Raw genomic sequence first — 17209 nt, forward strand, 5'->3', positions numbered from 1 at the left:
GGGCGCACAGGAGGAAAAGGAGCTCGATGGAGGTAACTTCCCCTTGAGGGGCAGCCCTGATCCAGAACCCAAACCCTCAGGGCCAGGTACCAGCAGAGCCCCCAGGTCTCTCCTTCCATTCCAGCCCGAACCATGACCGTTCGCATGCTTTTGCTCTGCGCCGTGCTTGGTTTCCAGGCCCGTCCCTGCCGTTCCTGCTGATGGGAGAGTTTTCCCCGGCCGCCGGTGGTGGGAACGTGCTGATGCGAGTTTGCACGTTAATCTCCTGTGCGGGCAGCGCCGGGGGCACCTGAATGCCGTTTCCATGGCGAGCCCGCGCTATTGAGCTGGGATCTCCTGGGTGGAATTCCGTGGACGCAGCTGCTGCGTCAGCGCCCGGGCAATCTGCTGCTCTGGCCAGAAGCAGCCCATAAATAGGCGGGCGGCCGCGCCGGGCGCAGAGCGGAACCGTGCCGGAGAGGTACCCGCGGCACTGCCGGGCCTGCAGCGGGCGTCAGGGGAGCACCGGCCTGAGGCGAGGTCCCGGCGTCTGCAACGCTTGGCTTGGATTGAGGACCAGGGCAAGGCGGTTTCTCCCGTTCCTCTCCCGTTATCTCTTGCCAGCCCCGTGCCCTGGCGCATCCCGATGGGTTTCCTGTTTGAGGAGGAGCTCTGGGAGATGGTCCCGGAGAGCGGCGATGGGCTCTCGCTGTTGTCCTACCAGCCAGCATGCTGGGAATGTCAGATCTATGTTAGAGGGGAGAGATGGCAGCAGCTGGAAGCTGAAATTCCTGCTGGAAACAAAGGATGGGCTTTTAGACGTGATTTGATTGAGCAGCTGGGTGAGGGACAGAGAGGGATCCAGCATCACTTGGAAGATGGCCTGGCTTGGTCCTAGGCTCTCTGGCCTCATGGTGATGCCTGGGTGAGGATGCAGGGCCTGTGTGCCAGAGGGATAGAGGATGGATAACGGAGCCCTTCCTTCCAGCCTGGGCACCCCTGGGGCTTTCCAGCTGCTGCACTGGGGGGAACTGAATTCACTTTGCTGCCTGCTCCCAGCCAGCTTCCTTGGCTGTGTTCTAGTGCCTCCCCCAAAGGCCGCTGCCCCACCTTAACCTCCTCCCTTCGGGTTTTCCAGGCACAATGACCGAGCAGCAAAGTCCCCCCGAGCAGATGGTGACCGGGGAGGGAGCTGGCGAGCGAGGAGGCACTTACAAGGTACCCTGGGGGCAGCCGGCTGCGGATGGGCTGCAGGGATGCTGCGGGTCCCCGTGCATGGCGGGCTCCGTGCTGGGGCCGGGGGAGGCTTCGTCCAAGGCTTTGCTGCTGCCCCCTGCGGCTGTGGCTGCCCGGGCCCTTCCCCTGCCCGGCTGCTGCGCATTGAGCCGGGTTTAACTCGAGCACCGGCGCAGCGGGGCCCGGCTGCGGGGGAGCCCCCCGGGGTGTTCTAGGCTCTGGTGCTTGTGCTCGTGGGGTGTGGGAGGCGAATGAGCTCCGGGGGCTGTGGTGGCTGCAGCCCTGCCTGCGGCTCGGGAAGGCCGATCCTGGCTGGGAGCACATGCTGTGAATGGGATAAAGAGCTGCTGCTGCCGGGGGGATGCTCGTTGCTTTGGGGTGGAAAGAAGCTCCTGAGGACCACGGCGTCGCCTCCATCCCCTGGTACCCACAGCAGGTGGGGTCTGCAGGGGGCTCTGCCCTAGTCCTGGGCTCAGGGGGTTCAGCTGGGACCCCGCTAGCACAGGGTTGGGGGTACCAGGCGCTCCCTGTCCCCAGACTGCAGCAGGGACCCCAGGCCCTGCTCCCTGCTGTGCTCTGGCCGCAGGCACTGGCTCAAACCCGTCCTGCAGCTCAGCTGAGAGCGGGAGGCCCCAGGGAGGCTTTCATGGGCTCTGCACATGGCAGAGTTCATAGGAAACACCGAGAAAGGAGCTCGTGCCGGGCCAGGGGCACAAATGGCTCTGGAGGGAGCAGTGAGCAGGAAAGGATGAGCCCTGAGCAGGCTGGGGTCAGAGGACCGCAGCCCACAGACCTGCTGTGGTTTCAGTGTTTGAGCTGATCAGCTTGGTCCCAGCCTGTCAAGGGTGAAGCGTCAGCCTGGGCTTCCCCGAGCAAACACCTTTGGGCAGTACGGGGCTGCAGAGGGAAGCCCTGGAGCCCTTCATTGGGGCAGAGGCACACGCAGGGCCCAGCTCCGCTGCAGGAGGGCAGCAACATCAGCGTGGGGTAGCCGGGACAGAGGGGACGTGGCCGGAGCTCTTCCCTCTGCTCCTGCTCGTGCTTGCCCCGCTGGGCTCAGGGGGCTCCCCATGCAGTGGGGCTGCAGCGGCAGTCGATGGCGTCTCTGCTGCCTTAGGTCATCATCTATGAGCTGGAGAACTTCCAGGGCAAGAAGTGTGAGCTGACGGAGGAGCTCCCGAACATCGCCGAGAAGGAGCTGGAGAAGGTGGGCTCCATCCAGGTGGAGTCTGGACCGTAAGTCTGGGATGGGGAGGGAGAGCATCCCCCTGCGGTGCTGCATCGTGCTGGGTACCCGCGCCATCCCTGGGTACCCGGTGCCATCCCTGGGTACCCGGTGCCATCCCCCGGTGCCATCCCTGGGTACCCGGTGCCATCCCTGGGTACCCGGCGCCATCCCTGGGTACCCGGTGCCATCCCCTGGTGCCGGTGCCATCCCTGGGTGCCGATGTTATCGCCAAGCTCCGGTCCCGCAGGTGGCTGGGCTTCGAGCGCCAAGCCTTTGCCGGGGAGCAGTTTGTGCTGGAGAAGGGGGATTACCCGCGCTGGGACTCCTGGTCCAACAGCCACAACAGCGACAGCCTCATGTCCATCCGCCCGCTCCAGATCGTGAGTAGTGGCTGTGTCGGGGGCTCTGTGCCCCCGGGGACAAGCAGGAGGCCTCAGGGGGCTGGGGGGGACACAGGGCAGCCCCTGACCCCCTGCTCCCCCCAGGACAGCCCCGACCACAAGATTCACCTCTTTGAGAACGCGGGATACACCGGGCGGAAGATGGAGATCGTGGATGACGACGTCCCCAGCCTCTGGGCCCACGGCTTCCAGGACCGCGTGGCCAGCGTCAGGGCCCTGAATGGAACGTAAGGACGGGGGCACTGGGAGCACCCCAACGAGGTCCTGTCCGGTGGCACCACGGTTGGTGCCCCCCCGGTGGTGTCAGGGATGCTGGAGCAGCAGGCATGGAGCCACTTGTTCCCATGATGCTGCTCATGCCCATCGCATCCCTTCTCCCTCCTTGCTGCCACCCTTTCCCTGGTCCACATGGAGTGATGGAGACCGGAGCAGCATCCCTAGGGCTGTGTGACAGCTCCTTGCACTGCTGCAGGAGCAGTGGGACTCTGGGCTCTCCAGCTCCTCTTGGTACGATGGCACATCCCACCTGGGCTGCAGGAGCCCGGGGTGGTGACGGAGCAATGGCCCCTCAACGGCAGCAGCAGGCAGAGGCACCGGCGCTGCCGTGGTCCCTGGGGTGGCACAGGGCTGCTGCCCTCCTGCTCTGGGTGGGACGTGCCATGGGGCTGGATGTGCCCTGGCCCCGCTGAGCGCGGCCTCCATCCCTGCAGGTGGGTTGGCTACGAGTACCCCGGGTACCGGGGCCGGCAGCACGTGTTCGAGAAGGGCGAGTACCGGCACTGGAACGACTGGGACGCCAACCAGCCCCGCATCCAGTCCGTGCGCCGCGTGCGGGACCAGCAGTGGCACCAGCGCGGCAGCTTCGAGGAGAGCTGAGGGGGGCAGCGCTGCCGGGGGGGTGGGGGGGTTGGGGGGCGAGGGCCCCGGGTGCTGCTGTGACCGTGGTGGACGTTGCTGTGCAAACCCCTCAATAAAGCGCTGAGCTGGAGGCTGCCGGGGCCCGCCTGGGCTGGGGCGCGCGCGGGGATGCGGGGGGGATGCGGGGCAGGGGACAAGCGCAGTGTTTGCAGCTCCATCGAGGCTGCAGCTTCCCAGACTCTAAGCCCTGGTGCTGCAAAGGGAGCTGAGCCCCCAGCCAGGGGCAGCCCAGCCCCAGGGATGCTCCCCGGGCACTTGCCGAGAGCTTTTCCATGACTGCCCCTTCCCAGAGCATCTCCCTGCGCCGGGGTGGCTCCGCTCATGGCTCCTTCCCCACATCCCTCAGCTCTGCCTGCTCCCATGGGGCAGTGCCCAGCGCAAGGGGCATGGTGGGGGCTCAGCACCACGGGCAGCCTCAGGAGGGATGGGGAACAACCACCCCTGGGTGGTGCCAGGCCTTGTGCACCCCAAAGGGGGCCGTGCCCTGCAGGAGCCTGTGCCCATCCCCTTGCAGGGACCCTGGGGAAGCTTCGCCCCTGCTCCCTGGGGATGTGCCCAGCACACGGGGGCCTGTTCTGGTTGCACAGGCAGAGGTCAGAGACCTGGTCCCTGCGCCCCAGGGATGGGGCAGGGATGGAGCAGGGATGGAGCAGGGATGGGCAGCGCTGCAATGCCTGAGCTGGCTCCGAGGGGCAGAGCCATGGGAGCTGTGCCTGGGGACCACTGCACCGGTGGCAGGAGCAGGGCTTTGTGCTGGTCCCTGAGCAGCTGCCCCAGAGCTTTGCTGTTTGGGCCCAGGTCTGCAGCCCTTACAGGGCACTGCAGGGCGCTGAGCTGCTGAAGCTGCTCCCAGCACAGCCCATGGGGCTGCCTGTGCCGTTGTCACTGCCCGAGGCGGTGCTGAGCTAAAGCCCATCCATCAGGAGCCATGCCGAGGGGCTGGGATGCACCGTGGGGATACGCGTGCCTGTGCTGGGAGCTGGGGCAGGTCCATGGGGGTCCTGGGCTGGAGACCCCAATGAATTAGCTCTGAAAGATGGGGAGGGCAGAGCTGGATCCCTCTGCGGTGCTGCAGGGGGAGGCACAGGGCATGGAGGAGGATGGGAGAGATGTAGGAGCTTCCTCACAACCCCATGTGCCAAAGCCTGCCCATGGCACTGTGTGTTGTGAAGCCCCATGAGGCCCCATAACCAAGAGCTGGGGCAGCTGCAGACCATGGGGAACAACCCCTCCGCATGTCACTGGTGCGCAGAGGTGCTACTGAGGGGCTGCAGCACCTCTGCTGCAGGACCCATGGCCGTTGTGTGCACAAGAAAGCTGCCCTGGACCACATTAACGCTGCGTGACACCCGATGGGGTGATGCAGGGGACGCTGCTCCTCTGAGGGTAGGAGGGGGCTGTGGGTGCTGCACAGCACCCGGGGTCTGAGCGCACTGGTGCTGCCCCCCTTGCTCACTTTGCTGCAGCCAACCCCAGCCCATGGCCCTGACACATCCCCCGGGTCGTCCGGCAGCGAGATGCCTGTGAAGGGGTTTTGCTGCTGCCCTCAGACCTCAGCTCATCCCTTGGGAAGCGCTGCTCACAGCTCGGATCCAGGGACACATCCCAGGCTCTGAGCCCCCGCTGCCGGCCTCGGTGATGCCCTGGTGTGACGGAGCAGGCCCCGTGCTGCTGGACCGGCCGCTCAGGGACCCCAAGTGCGTGGGGATAACGGGGGAGCCCAACGCTTGGCACCAGCGCTAGGGCTGAGGATGCTGCCGGGTGCTGCCCCCTGCATCGCGCCCCCAGGACCAGCCTCTGGCAGGGTCCCTGTGTGGCGGCCGCGGGCGCTGCGGGTGCATCCGTGCGTTCCCCACTTGTTTGATGCCACAAACAAGAAGAGCCGAGCTCAGCAGATCCGGGCCCGCGGGGCTGGGGAGGGATCAGAGCCCTGGCTCCAAAGGCCCCGGAGCGGGGCTTTGTTCGCGGGGGCCGCCCGGCTCTTGGCACGCGTTGGGCTGATGCAGGCAAAGCGCAAAGCTCCTTCCCCACCGAGCCAACAAAGCGAATTGAAAGGTAATGGAATAACTGCCGGCGCGGGGCTCGCGCAGACAAAGGCAGGGGCCCATCAGCTGACCCGGCCTTTCAGAGGGGTTTAATCCAGCATTCTCGCTCTGAGTCACGCTTTGACTGCTCCCTCCGTGCTTTTGGCACCGTCCCGCAGCGCCCCGCTATAAATGGCACCTCCCGGCCCCGGCCCCGCACTGGCGCAGCGGGTACTGGTATCACTGGTAAGGCTTCGCTCTTTGCTCTCCTGCTCTCTGTCCTCGCCTCCTCTCCACCCTGGGGCTCCTCAAGAGCTGTGGAGGTGGCAGCGGCTGCGGGCACGGGGGGGATCCATGGGGATGCTCCCGTCCCTGGGCCTGGGTGGCCAAGGCAGGGACATCGCTGCCGGTCATGGATCGGGTGTTGGTTTGTTGGGAATGGGCCCTTTGGAGCCTGCTCAGACACAGGGGGGTCCCGCTGGGCTTGGGGATGAGGGTGCTTCGTGGCAGCGGCTGTGCGGGGTGCTCGGTGCTTGTCACCCTGTACATGCACAGTGGGAGCCCCGGGGCTTGTCCCCATCACCCTGCATGGGACAGGGACTCCTTGGCTGCTCCCGGCAGGGACAGTGGGAAAAGCCTTGCCCATGGGGCTGGGAACAGCTCAGGAACGCCGGGGCCCATGGATTCCTCGCTGCAGGTCCCATCACGGGTGATGCTGCGCCAGGACCGTTCCCTGGGCTCCTCCACGAGCCTGGGAATGGTTTGTGGTGACAACCAGCCCTGGGTGGGCCCGGTGAGCTGTGGGGTACGGAGGTGCCTGGGAGCCCATTCCCTGCATCCTCGGTGGCAGCTCTCAACCCGCTCTGCTTCCCCCCAGGGCACCGGACAACCCAGTTTATGATGGCTTCCGAGCACCAAATGCCAGCCTCCAAGCAGCAGCAAGGCAGCTCCAAGGTCAGTGTGGGACCTCTCTGCCCTGAGGCACCCTCAGCCTCACTGAGCACCCAAACCACCCCTGGGAGCAGCTGAGCTCCGTGCTGCAGCCCCTCGCCAGCATCCGGCGTCCCACGGCAGTGCTGAGCTTGCGGAGGGATGTGGGGATGGGGAGCAGGGCACAGCAGACCCCAGGGGGTGCAGCCCGACCGGCTGGGAGCGGATCCACTCCTGGTCCCCGGGCAGGTCCGGGGCTGCTCTGAGGTCCCCTTTCCCCCCCAGATCGCGATCTTCGAGCAGGAGAACTTCCAGGGCCGCTGCCATGAGCTCAGCGGCGCCTGCCCCAACCTGAAGGAAGCCGGCGTGGACAAAGTGGGCTCCATCCTCGTGCACTCCGGACCGTACGTGCCGGGGAGCAGGGCAGGGGGTGTGGAGGGGGTCTCCGTGCTGGCAGCACCCTGGGTTTCCTGTGGCCGGTGCTGCTGTGCCCACAGCGGGTGCCAATGGGTGAGCAGTGTCCCCAGGGCAGGCTGGGCTCCCCCAGCCCCGCTGGGTGCTGGATGCGGGCGTGGATCACGGTGTTTCCTCTCTTTGGTTTCCTTCCCTTTGGGCACAGGTGGGAATGGGATCCCCGCGGTGGTGCTGCTGGGGGCAGCTCCTTTCCCCATCCACCCACTGACCCCTGTGTGTGCTCTCTGAGGGGCTGTGCCCCCCGTGTTGGGGCTCTGGGCAATGGGGATCCCCTGGGAAGCACTTATGGAAGCATCAGGATGGGTTCCTTGCTGCACCCTGTGCCTGGCAATGTGCTGCACCCCGGACCTATGGGGCAGTGCAGAGCATCCTTGCAGGACCAAAACCTCACTGGGGGCATGTGGGTGATCCCATCCTTCTGCAGGTCCCCAGGGACCAAGAATAAGTGACCACCGCGTCAGAGCATCCCCCCTGGCGCTGCTTCCGGGCCCCACAGTACAACAGGAGCAGAGGGGTCTGTGCCCTGCTGGGGACACAGCTGGGGCTCAGCCCAAGGGTGTTTGCTGGGGTCAGTGCTGAGGTGCTGCTCCCTGCACCTCTGCTCCCCCTGAAGCTGGTCCCTGCTCTGTTGCAGCTGGGTGGGCTACGAGCAGGCAAGCTGCAAGGGGGAGCAGTTTGTGTTTGAGAAGGGGGAGTACCCGCGCTGGGACTCCTGGACCAACAGCCGGAGAAGCGACAGCATCACCTCGCTGCGCCCCATCAAAGTGGTGAGAGCACCCAGACAGCCACTACCCACCCGCCAGACCAAGGTCTGCAGCCACGCGTGCTCCCCAGCCTTCCCCGCGCCCCCGGCCCCGCGGGCAGGGGGACCCCCCCTGTGCACCCCCGGGTGGGGGGACGGAGGGAGCGCGGGGACGGGGGCAGCGGCTGTGGTGAGTCTGGAGGTGCCCCAGCGGCACCGGGCGGCAGCCGTGGTGCCAGCCCCTCACTCGGTTTCCCCATAGCCCTGGGCTTATCCCCCCCCATCCCCGCCCGTCCCTGGGTACCAGCAGCCGCTGAGCCCCGCTCCTGCTCTGCCCGCTGCAGGACAGCCAGGAGCACAAGATCGTGCTGTACGAGAACCCCAGCTTCACCGGCAAGAAGATCGAGATCATAGACGACGACGTGCCCAGCTTCCACGCGCATGGGTACCAGGAGAAGGTCTCATCCGTGCGGGTGCAGAGCGGCACGTGAGTACCGGGGCAGTGGGACCGGGGCGATGCTGGAGCATCATGCGCTGAGCAGCATCGGCCAGGCTGGGCTGGAGCCTGACCCCATTGCTTGCCTCGCAGGTGGGTGGGATACCAGTACCCTGGCTACAGGGGCTACCAGTACCTGTTTGAGAAGGGGGACTACAAGGACAGCTCAGATTTCGGGGCTCAGCACCCCCAGATCCAGTCGGTCAGGCGCATCCGGGACATGCAGTGGCACCAGCGCGGCGCCTACCACCCCACCAACTAAAGCCACCAGCGCATGCCAGGGCCTGGGGACCGGAGCAAGCTCCCCCCCAGCCACCAGTGTCCCCCCATGGCCTCTCCTCCTGCCTCCCTCGTGTGATGCCCAGCGCTGCCAAAGCAACTGAATAAAGCTTGGAGTTTCAAAGAACCGGCTCTGGCCTCTTCATTCCCCCGGGCCACAGAAGGACCCCACCAGGGGATGCGCATCCTGACCCTGTGCTGCTGGGAGGGACGGGGACCCATTGCTGCATCCCAATGGTCTCGGTGCCGCCCGCATCCCACCCTCCTCATCACCACCAGACTGCCCAGGGGAGGTGGGCCAGGGTCTCAGCGTCAGGGACAGGAGCCATCACCCCGGGGGGGTCCAGCCTGACAGTGATGGCTGTCGTGCCTGGCAAAGCACCGTGGTGCCAGTGTGAATGCGAGGATGTCTGTGGGGTTCACCTTCTCAGTCAGGAACCCCCAAGGCAAATTGCTGCTTTAATTATTAGGCATTGTGAGCTCTCATTTGGCATTAATAATGCTAAAGAGTGGTGTCACTATTGGCATTGTAATGCAATGCCACTGCAAGGGTGCAGGGGCTGCTTCCGGGCATCTGATGGGCCACCCCGGCCACCCCCATGCCACATCCTGCCATGCTCCTGTCCCATGCACCGCAGTCCCCGGGGAGTGGGGACCCTCTTGTGGCTGTTTGGCTGCTGTGCTTTGGTGTGAACACCACGAAAACCGGGAATCACAGGGAGGTGGGGATGCAGGGCCCCCTCTTATCAGCTCCCACACGCAGCCACCCCACACACGGTGTTTTGCCCCCAGAATCCTCCACCTTTCAGAGCCTTTCCCACTGTGCCTGGGATGACTGAGCCCGGCATCAATCCTGCTCTGGCAGGGCCCAAAGCCTGAATTAATCATCTGCCAAGTGTTGCTGTGAAATGTCAGCTCCGGGCGAGTCGTGCTTGGGCAGCGCATCACCAGGCCCAGCATCCCTGCGGAAATCTGTGCATCTCACTCTACAGGGGCAATTCAGAGTGATCCCAGACCTCAGCATTCCCTGTGCAAATGGGGTTTACGGGAAGCAGGGACAAGCACCCTCCCTTGTGCTGCTGATGGACTGCCTCTGCCTCGACTGTGAGTGGGAAACGGGGCATTCTGTGGGTGCGAGCTGCTAAAACCAGCAATGAGACCCACAGCCCCCTTGGGACCACAGGGCCCCGCTGGGAGCAGTGGGATGGGGGCACGTGGGGCCAAGAGCACTGAAAGCGGAAGAGGAAAATGCCAATGAGCCCAGAGGAGGCTCATGTGGGGCTCGTTGGGGAACCTGGTGCCCTCAGGTCATCTCCATGGAGCTCAGGTGGGGTTTTCCACTCTCTGAGCTCAGTTTGATCCTGGGGTACCAGAAGCCCCTGTTCTGCTCCGAGCAAGGGGACTTGGCGATGCTCGTGGTGGTCGCTGCTGTTCCTGGCTGTTATTCCCTGCTCATTGCTGCTGTTCCCGGCTGTTATTCCCTGCTCATTGCTGCTGTTCCCGGCTGTTATTCCCTGCTCATTGCTGCTGTTCCCGGCTGTTATTCCCTGCTCATTGCTGCTGTTCCTGGCTGCTGCAGGTAAGGAGAGCTCTGCAAAGAGCCACGTCCCCATCTGGTTGCGTTTTCAAGCAGCCGCAGGTACTAAACGTGAAGCCATGTGCCCGGCAGCGCAGGCAGCGGGGTCGGGGGGTGCAGATCTCCCAGGCTTCCAGAGCCATGGACTTGTCTGGGAGAGACAAAGAGCCAGGGCTGGTGCGGGGAAGGTGAGCAGGGCCCTGCTGCGCGGTGACAGCCCAGGGCAGAGCCGGGGCTCCGGTCTTGTGCCGACACCAAGGCCGGAGCTGCCGGATTCAAGCGCACGGTGAGGAGCCGACGGGGCTCTGGCTGCTGCCCGGCTTTGCCCAGAGGCTGCTGCAGTGCCTGGGAGGCGATGGCACCAACAATCACTGCACTGCCCTAGCCGTGGGGCTGCAGGGATGGGGGCAGAGGACAAGGCCCCCACTGTTCCCTGCCCCGGCTCTCAGGTGCTGCTCTGACAAGCGATGGGGGAGCTGAAGCTGCTCCAGAGACTGGCAAAGGAAGAGTTTTGTTCTCTTTCACCCAGCAGATAATGCGTGTGAGGGGGGGTCAAACCCACGCTGGGTTTTACCCCCCTCCGGTGGCTGTTTCCTTTGGTACCCAGGGCATGTTGGGTGCCGTGGGGTGCTGGGGCTCCCCTGGGACCCTCTGCCTGTGGGGAAAGCCCAGCAGCAATTTGCTATGGAGTAAAGCATGCAAGAATCAACGTAAGGCAAGCCCCTGGCTGGATCCCACCGGAGGGTTGGGTGCTTTTCCCTTCCCGCTGTATTTTTCAGCCTGAGCATCAACCACTGGGTGTCCTTGGAACGTGTCCCTGCGGGTGGCTGTGTCCAATGCAGGATGGGCTGGGAAGCAAATGCAATGAGGAGATGACAACGTGCCCATGGCTCACATCAGCTTTCCTTTGCCTTCCCGTGGTGCCCAGTGCCAGCAGTTGGGTGAATCCCGCTTTGCACAGGGCACCGAGGCCCTGGGGATGCACCGAGGTCAGGAAATCACTGACTAAAACCCAGTAGTCCTGAAATATAGGAAATGTTTGCTCCTGGCCGCAGTGGGGTGAGTTCCACCTCATCTGCAGCCCTGGGGGCTGAACGTGCCTTGGATTCCAGGAGTTTTCATGGATTTCACAGAGGTTTGTCCTTTGGAAATCGCTGTTATTTTCGTTCTCCAGTGTCTGGAGCCACGTGGCTCCATGAGATTCTTAGCTCTGGTGGTTCGGGTTTTTTCTCCTTTAGATTAGGTTGAGCTCCAGCCTCATGCCTGTGCACTCACAGACCCGAGCCACAGATCCTCAATGCTTCAGAAAGGAAGGAAATCTAAGCAGGAACCCAGCGAGCGCTGTTAGAGCCTTGCAGGGCTGTGATTTATCACTGCTCAGCTCTGGCATGTGGAAAAGTAATCTCCCTTCTGATGGATGTGAAAGCCGGGACGAGAGCGGCATAACCCAGCTGAGGGAGGGCCGGGGGGCACAGGGGGCTGGCACTGTGCCCCATGGCGAGCAGGACATCCTTGGCCTGGCTTTATGGAATCACCTCGGTTTATAGTGTTCAGTGCTCATGTGTGAGGGCTGGGGGCTGTGACAGGTAGCTTTTCCATTCCAGGCTCTGAGTGCTGCAGCCAAAACACGGGATTAGACATGGAGAGCTGGGATTGATGCTGCTGGGCGCTGGCTCAGGGCCCGTTGGCATCGCTGGGCCTGTGCCAGCCCCAGTTATGGCTTTTCCCACCTTACAGGGGCCGTGTGGGTCAGTGGAGGAGACCTCTTGTATCAGAGGCAGAGGGAATGCCAAGTCCTGTCCAGCAACTGATGAGACAAACCTGCCTTGATCACACTGGGGTACCCAGGGCGCTGCGCTGCACGGGGAGCAGGGAACTGGATCTGATGGATGCCCTTGTCCAGAATTCCAGGCTCCTGTTTGCTTTCCTGCCACTTGTTTTTGTTCCTATCAGTGTGAAGAGGGAGAAGATGGGAGGGCAGAAGCTTTGCAGCTTCGTAGGCTCCTTCCAGCAGTAAATCTCCCGTCCAGCTGAAACGCTGATTAAGAAACATCACTTCTTCAAAGGCCAGAATTGGAAACAGCCGCATGGAGCCGTAATGGGATTAACGTGTACCAGGGGATTACAGCAGCGGAGAGGGTTGAGCGGCGCCGCTCCTGCCCTGCGCTGCAGCTCGGGGTGCTCTTCCCAATGCCTGGTTATGAAACAGGGCGAAACCGTTATGATTTAATGACATGGGAATCCAAAGGTACGTGCTGGGAAATAAGGAGTCGGCTGCAGCTGGGAGCAAGGAGCATCCTTGTGCATGCAGCTGCGCTGCGCTGCGCTGTGGGGCAGGGCTTTGCATCCCATCAGCCTCAAGGGGATGTTCCCTTCCCCTCCAGGCGAGCAACCAGGGCAGCCCTGGTGCGATTAAACCACAGTTGTCAGCAGCGGACCCAGCCGCTCGAGGTGGGAAACTGGGATGTGAGCAGCGCCCACCACAGAACGGCAGCACAGAAACCAGCAGCAGGGTCTCACTTTTAATGTCAGCAGAAGGCAAAGGCACTATTGTGAGTGAGGCGAGGCGAGCTCCTGGGCAGCAGAAGTGCCTATTAGGAAGCATCGGCTCCTCCTGGTCCAGGCAGTCTATGGGCAAGCACATGGCAACATAATGGGATTAAACTATATCACTGGATTACAGCAGCGCTGCGGAGATCAGCTGCTGGGGATGTTCTCATGAAATCAGGGGGAACGTGAACATCAGATTCCTCACTCCAGGATGGACATACCCTTTCCTTTTTCCTCCTTAATTTCTATCTTGCGTAAGGTGCAGGAGCTGGTGCCATGTCTTTAATCTCTACGGTTCAGCTCATCTAAAAAGCCTGTGCTGAGCTGCGTTTGAGCAATTTCAGATGAAATGGCCACAGGAGCAGCTGGTCCCTCCTGGTCCCCAGGCACTGCCTGTGTGGCCATGGCTGCACAGAGGGAGGCTGCAGCCCTTGAGAATCCCCATCCTCTGGGAGCCTGGGATGTGATGCAGTGGTTGTGCTGGGTCTGGAAGGTGCAGTGTGAGCAGGATTTGGTCCCTGGGGTGCAGCACAGAGATGCTCACGCAGGGGATGCTCATGTGAGCATCCCTGGGGTGCAGCAGCGAGAGGCTCTTCCCTTTGGCTGCATCCCCCGCTCCCAACGTTTGGCCTGTGGTAAAGCCCTGCGTGAAGCATTAGGACAGAAGCAGCAGTGATTTCCAGCCCTGCAGACCCGCAGACAATAGGGACATTCTTCAGGAACCCATACAAACAACCCAGGGAGGCGCACACTATTTCGGGATGCTCGTATGCTCGGAGGCAAATGTCATTTGTATGTAACATCCATTTCGGGAGCCGAGTCATGAAGTCGTGCATCATAAGGAGGGAACTGCTCGCTTAGCAACCTTCCAGCTGTGACGTCTTCCCTCCGCAGGAGGGGATTGCTCCTTCCACAGCCAGGAGATGGAATGCTGCTCACAGCTGCCCTGAGGGGCCTTTGGAACCGAGACACACCAGGACCCCTGAGAGCAAACCCTTGGTTTGGGCTTGTGCCCCGAGCTAGAGCCAGGCAGCATTTGTGCTGTGAGGGGTGCTTGAGTCCTGCCTTCCCCCAGCACATCCACGTGCTGCCTTCCCGAGGGCTTCCCATGTTCTTGTAGGGATGGAGAGCAGGGGGAAGGCACAGGGTGTGCTGAATGCACTGGTTGCTCTGCCTGCGCTGGATGCTGTGGATGCGCTGGGTGCTGGGGGTGCACTGGGTGCTGGGGGTGCTCTGGATGCACCGAGTGCTGTGGATGTGCTGGGTGCTCGGGGTGCACTGGGTGCTGGGGGTGCTCTGGATGCACCGAGTGCTGCGGATGCGCTGGGTGCTGAGGGTGCACTGGGTGCTGTGGGTGCTCTGGATGCACCGAGTGCTGCGGATGTGCTGGGTGCTGTGGGCACCCTGGGTGCCGTGGGTGCGGGCTGCAGCAGGGCAGCAGCAGGGAGGCAGAGGATGGCTGTATCACATGGTGGGGAGCGTCTGCCCTGGCTCGCTCCGAGGTTTCCAGATGATAAGCAATTAAGGGAGAGCGATTTACAGAAGGTTAAGTCCGAAGGCAAAGTCCATTATCTCGGAGATGAGCTCCAAGGGAAGAGGCCGTGCGGAACGGGGAAGTAGGACACTTTAACTGTTAACATCCCTATCAACACCAATCCGGTATCTGAAGGGCAGAGGCTGATGGTCCCTGCGAGGATGCTGGCACGAGCCCCCCGATGCCTCTCCCTGCCACAGTAATGGCACCTGGGTACCTGAATTGGCCCCGATTCTCCCCCCGCAGCCTGGCTGCATGAGGAATGTGAGCACATGAGACTGCAGTGCTTGGTTTAAGCTCTCTGTGCACCTGCTGAGTGCAACGTGCCACCACCCGGGAGCTCTCCCACAGCAAAGGCACCAGGAAAGGTGTTATTTGCTGGGTTTGTGATCCATGCGCCTACACAACAGCCGTAATGAATAGCCTGCATGTTGCTCTGGGTGGTTTAGAGGCATTTAGTCCTTCTCTGCCCTACCCAAGCAGAAAGGAGCTCGTTGCTTTTGGTGTTTTAATTGAAACAAGTGGCTTTTCTATATCCCATCTGGGTTTGATTTGCTCTCAGTACAGTGCATGGTCATGGCTGCATCTTTTAGAGGCCAAACTAAATTGCGCTGGTGCAAAGGTGCTTTTCACCAGTGCGGGGTCAAGCTGAGCTGAAGATGCTAGATCCATGTGAATGCATTTTAGCAGAAAGATGTTTTGGAGGTCACTGGCAGGTTATTCACTGCGCTTTCCTCACATGCGGATCTCTCTTCTCCCAGGCACGCTGCCTCGGGATGCTGCAGCCATCTGCCTGCATGCGTCCCCAGACCCCATCCACAGGGTCCTGCAGGGATGCAGGCCTGCACCCCGGGGCTAGGAGGCCTCCCTGCAGCACGTTCCCTCAGCTGTGAAATGAAGATAATTCACTGGTGTGCTTGACAAGGGCACCGGGAGGGGAGATGAATTGTTTGGCATCTGGGCACTGCAGATAGGATGGGTTGTGCTCCTGCACATCCTGCTCTGTGGTTACGCACAGCACAGCAGGAGCACGGCTTCGCTCCGCTGCGGTCCTGGGCTCCTTTCCCCCATGGACCTTTCCCGTGGTGCTGCTCCTGCCCAGGCAGGCACAGACTCAGGTGGCAGCACGAGGACACAGCATCGCCATTGTCTCCGGTGGCCTCATGCCTGGCATGCAAAGGGCAACCTGTGTCCAGCATCCGTGTGCAGGGTGATGATGCAGCCATAGCTGCTGGCCGGAGGCACCCACTGCCATACATACCTTTAGTGTCTGGATTAAACCTGGTACCTAGAGCCTGAAATCTGCTTAAGGAAAGCTGACATAATTCTGTGCGGCCGGGATGGGCTGTGGAGCAGAGACTGATCCCTCCCTGCTCTCCTGCTGGTTAGATGCTGAACCCATGGGCTTTACCCACAGCTGGTGCAGTGGGACACCCCCTGCACCATCCTACAGCCACCAGGAGGATTCCTCTTACAGGGTGATGCTTGGTGCCTGCAGATGGGCAGCAGACATGCCTGATGTGCTGCCCACAGCCCTTCCTACAGCAGGGATGTCTCCAGGGATGTGGGACCAGAGCCACATCACACGGTCTTGCTCCCTGCTTGGTCCTTGTCTGGTAGCGATGATTTCCTGAGCATCCCTTCGCCCTGCCACCAGCACCAGTCCCTCAGCATCCCTATGGTAGCAGTGCCCCCCTTTGCCAGCCCTTCGGCTTGCTGGGGTGCTCCTTCCCCTCGCTCCATGCCAATCCTGGAGAGGTTTAATGCAAAATCAGGCAGTTTTGGGGTAAGGCAGCTCACTTTTCTGCGCTGGTGGCTCTCCGGGCACAGGAGCACCACGCAGCTCCTCTGGGACCCGGGTGCTACTGACACACAAGTTCTCAGTGTCATCTCCTACCGAAGTGGAGAAGGCAGTAATTAAAGCTGCTGAGCACACACTTCTTCCAAAATTACCTCATTTATTCAGAGGATCAGATGCTGCAGTCTTTCATGGCTTCTTGCGAGGCTTGGATCTTGTGGGATGCGAGGCTATTAATAGGAACCAATCTTTCCCCTTCTCCTCCAGGCTAAAGGGAGAAGAATTCAAACAAGGGCCCCTTTGATGTGACAGAAGTACAAATAAACTCCATGCCACTTTGTTCCCAAGCTGGCAGCGCATTCCTGCCTTGTCACCCCATGTTTCTGGTGGGGTTTGCCCATCGGCAGCCCCTGGGGTGCCCTGGAGCAGGGTAGGGGAGGTGGAGGTGCAGCCTGTCACACCGCAGCGCTGCCACAGGGCATGGAAAGCACCAGGCTGGTTCTGTTTTGCAGAGTTGTTTTCTCTTGCTGAAATAGAGATGCAGCCAAGTAGAAAAATCCACAGTGCCATGGCTGGCTCAGGCAGAACACTGTGATTTCCCTTCTGCTTTCCTGAGCAGCCTCGCAGGGAGGACTTTTCCCATGTAGGTTTTAAACACAGACAGGGGGAAAGGAGGGCTGGGACCCGCGCAGGAGCCTGGCACAGCTTTCCCTGTGTCTTGCTTCCTCCATCTGCAGCTGACGGAGATGAGCTGCTTTCCACTCCTCCGGGTGCGGGTGCGATGGCTGGGGCTGACCCAGGGCGATCGCTGCGTGAAACAGTGAGCAAGCAGCAGGGACAGGGCTGAGCAGGGCCAAGGCAGCAGCCCCGGGGCCGTGTGCCAGGGGGATGCTGAGCCCTGGCTCCACTGCGCCCACACCAAGCCTGAGCTGCCAGCTGGAGGAAGGGGACATCGACTGCAGCTTCTGGTGTCGGAGCAAGGCAAAGCCTCCCCGCGCTCATCCAGCGCAAGGGATTCGCTGGCTCAGGGGTGGCTCGGCCATG

At 62.0% G+C, this 17209-nt stretch overlaps 2 protein-coding genes across 4 annotated transcripts; both read left to right on the plus strand.

Annotated features, from left to right (window-relative positions):
- The first annotated feature begins 620 nt into the window (after positions 1 to 620).
- On the plus strand, positions 621 to 3832 carry CRYBB3 (crystallin beta B3). Of its 2 annotated transcripts, XM_061466513.1 has the most exons (6): positions 621 to 821; positions 1118 to 1197; positions 2333 to 2451; positions 2691 to 2823; positions 2929 to 3071; positions 3555 to 3832. In XM_061466513.1, the coding sequence occupies exons 1-6, from the start codon at positions 626 to 628 to the stop codon at positions 3718 to 3720; spliced, it is 837 nt and encodes a 278-aa protein (XP_061322497.1). In that variant the 5' UTR covers positions 621 to 625; the 3' UTR covers positions 3721 to 3832. The 2 variants fall into 2 exon arrangements, with proteins under 2 accessions (XP_061322497.1, XP_061322496.1); XM_061466512.1 differs by having other exon boundaries at positions 2691 to 3071.
- A 1885-nt stretch (positions 3833 to 5717) lies between these two features.
- CRYBB2 (crystallin beta B2) lies at positions 5718 to 8834 on the plus strand. Of its 2 annotated transcripts, none has more exons than XM_061466514.1 (6): positions 5718 to 6032; positions 6664 to 6740; positions 7002 to 7120; positions 7825 to 7999; positions 8277 to 8419; positions 8522 to 8834. In XM_061466514.1, exons 2-6 carry the CDS (start codon positions 6684 to 6686, stop codon positions 8688 to 8690), a joined length of 663 nt encoding a protein of 220 aa, XP_061322498.1. In that variant the 5' UTR covers positions 5718 to 6032; positions 6664 to 6683; the 3' UTR covers positions 8691 to 8834. The 2 variants fall into 2 exon arrangements, with proteins under 2 accessions (XP_061322498.1, XP_061322499.1); XM_061466515.1 differs by having other exon boundaries at positions 5738 to 6032; positions 7825 to 7957.
- The last annotated feature ends 8375 nt before the right edge of the window (positions 8835 to 17209 follow it).

Source organism: Pezoporus flaviventris, unplaced genomic scaffold (genome assembly GCF_033815535.1).
Source record: "Pezoporus flaviventris isolate CSIRO_AGI_PZ_B2104156 unplaced genomic scaffold, CSIRO_AGI_Pfla_v1 ptg000041l, whole genome shotgun sequence".
In the NCBI taxonomy this organism is placed as follows: domain Eukaryota; kingdom Metazoa; phylum Chordata; class Aves; order Psittaciformes; family Psittacidae; genus Pezoporus; species Pezoporus flaviventris.

Coding starts and splice junctions, on each gene's coding strand:
- CRYBB3 (XM_061466512.1), top strand. CDS start 626: ATGGGTTTCCTGTTTGAGGAGGAGCTCTGGGAGATGGTCCCGGAGAGC. Junction 1,198..2,332: donor AGCGAGGAGGCACTTACAAG/GTACCCTGGGGG, acceptor CTGCTGCCTTAG/GTCATCATCTATGAGCTGGA. Junction 3,072..3,554: donor GTCAGGGCCCTGAATGGAAC/GTAAGGACGGGG, acceptor CCATCCCTGCAG/GTGGGTTGGCTACGAGTACC.
- CRYBB2 (XM_061466514.1), top strand. CDS start 6,684: ATGATGGCTTCCGAGCACCAAATGCCAGCCTCCAAGCAGCAGCAAGGC. Junction 6,741..7,001: donor AGCAGCAAGGCAGCTCCAAG/GTCAGTGTGGGA, acceptor TTTCCCCCCCAG/ATCGCGATCTTCGAGCAGGA. Junction 8,000..8,276: donor TACCCACCCGCCAGACCAAG/GTCTGCAGCCAC, acceptor TGCCCGCTGCAG/GACAGCCAGGAGCACAAGAT.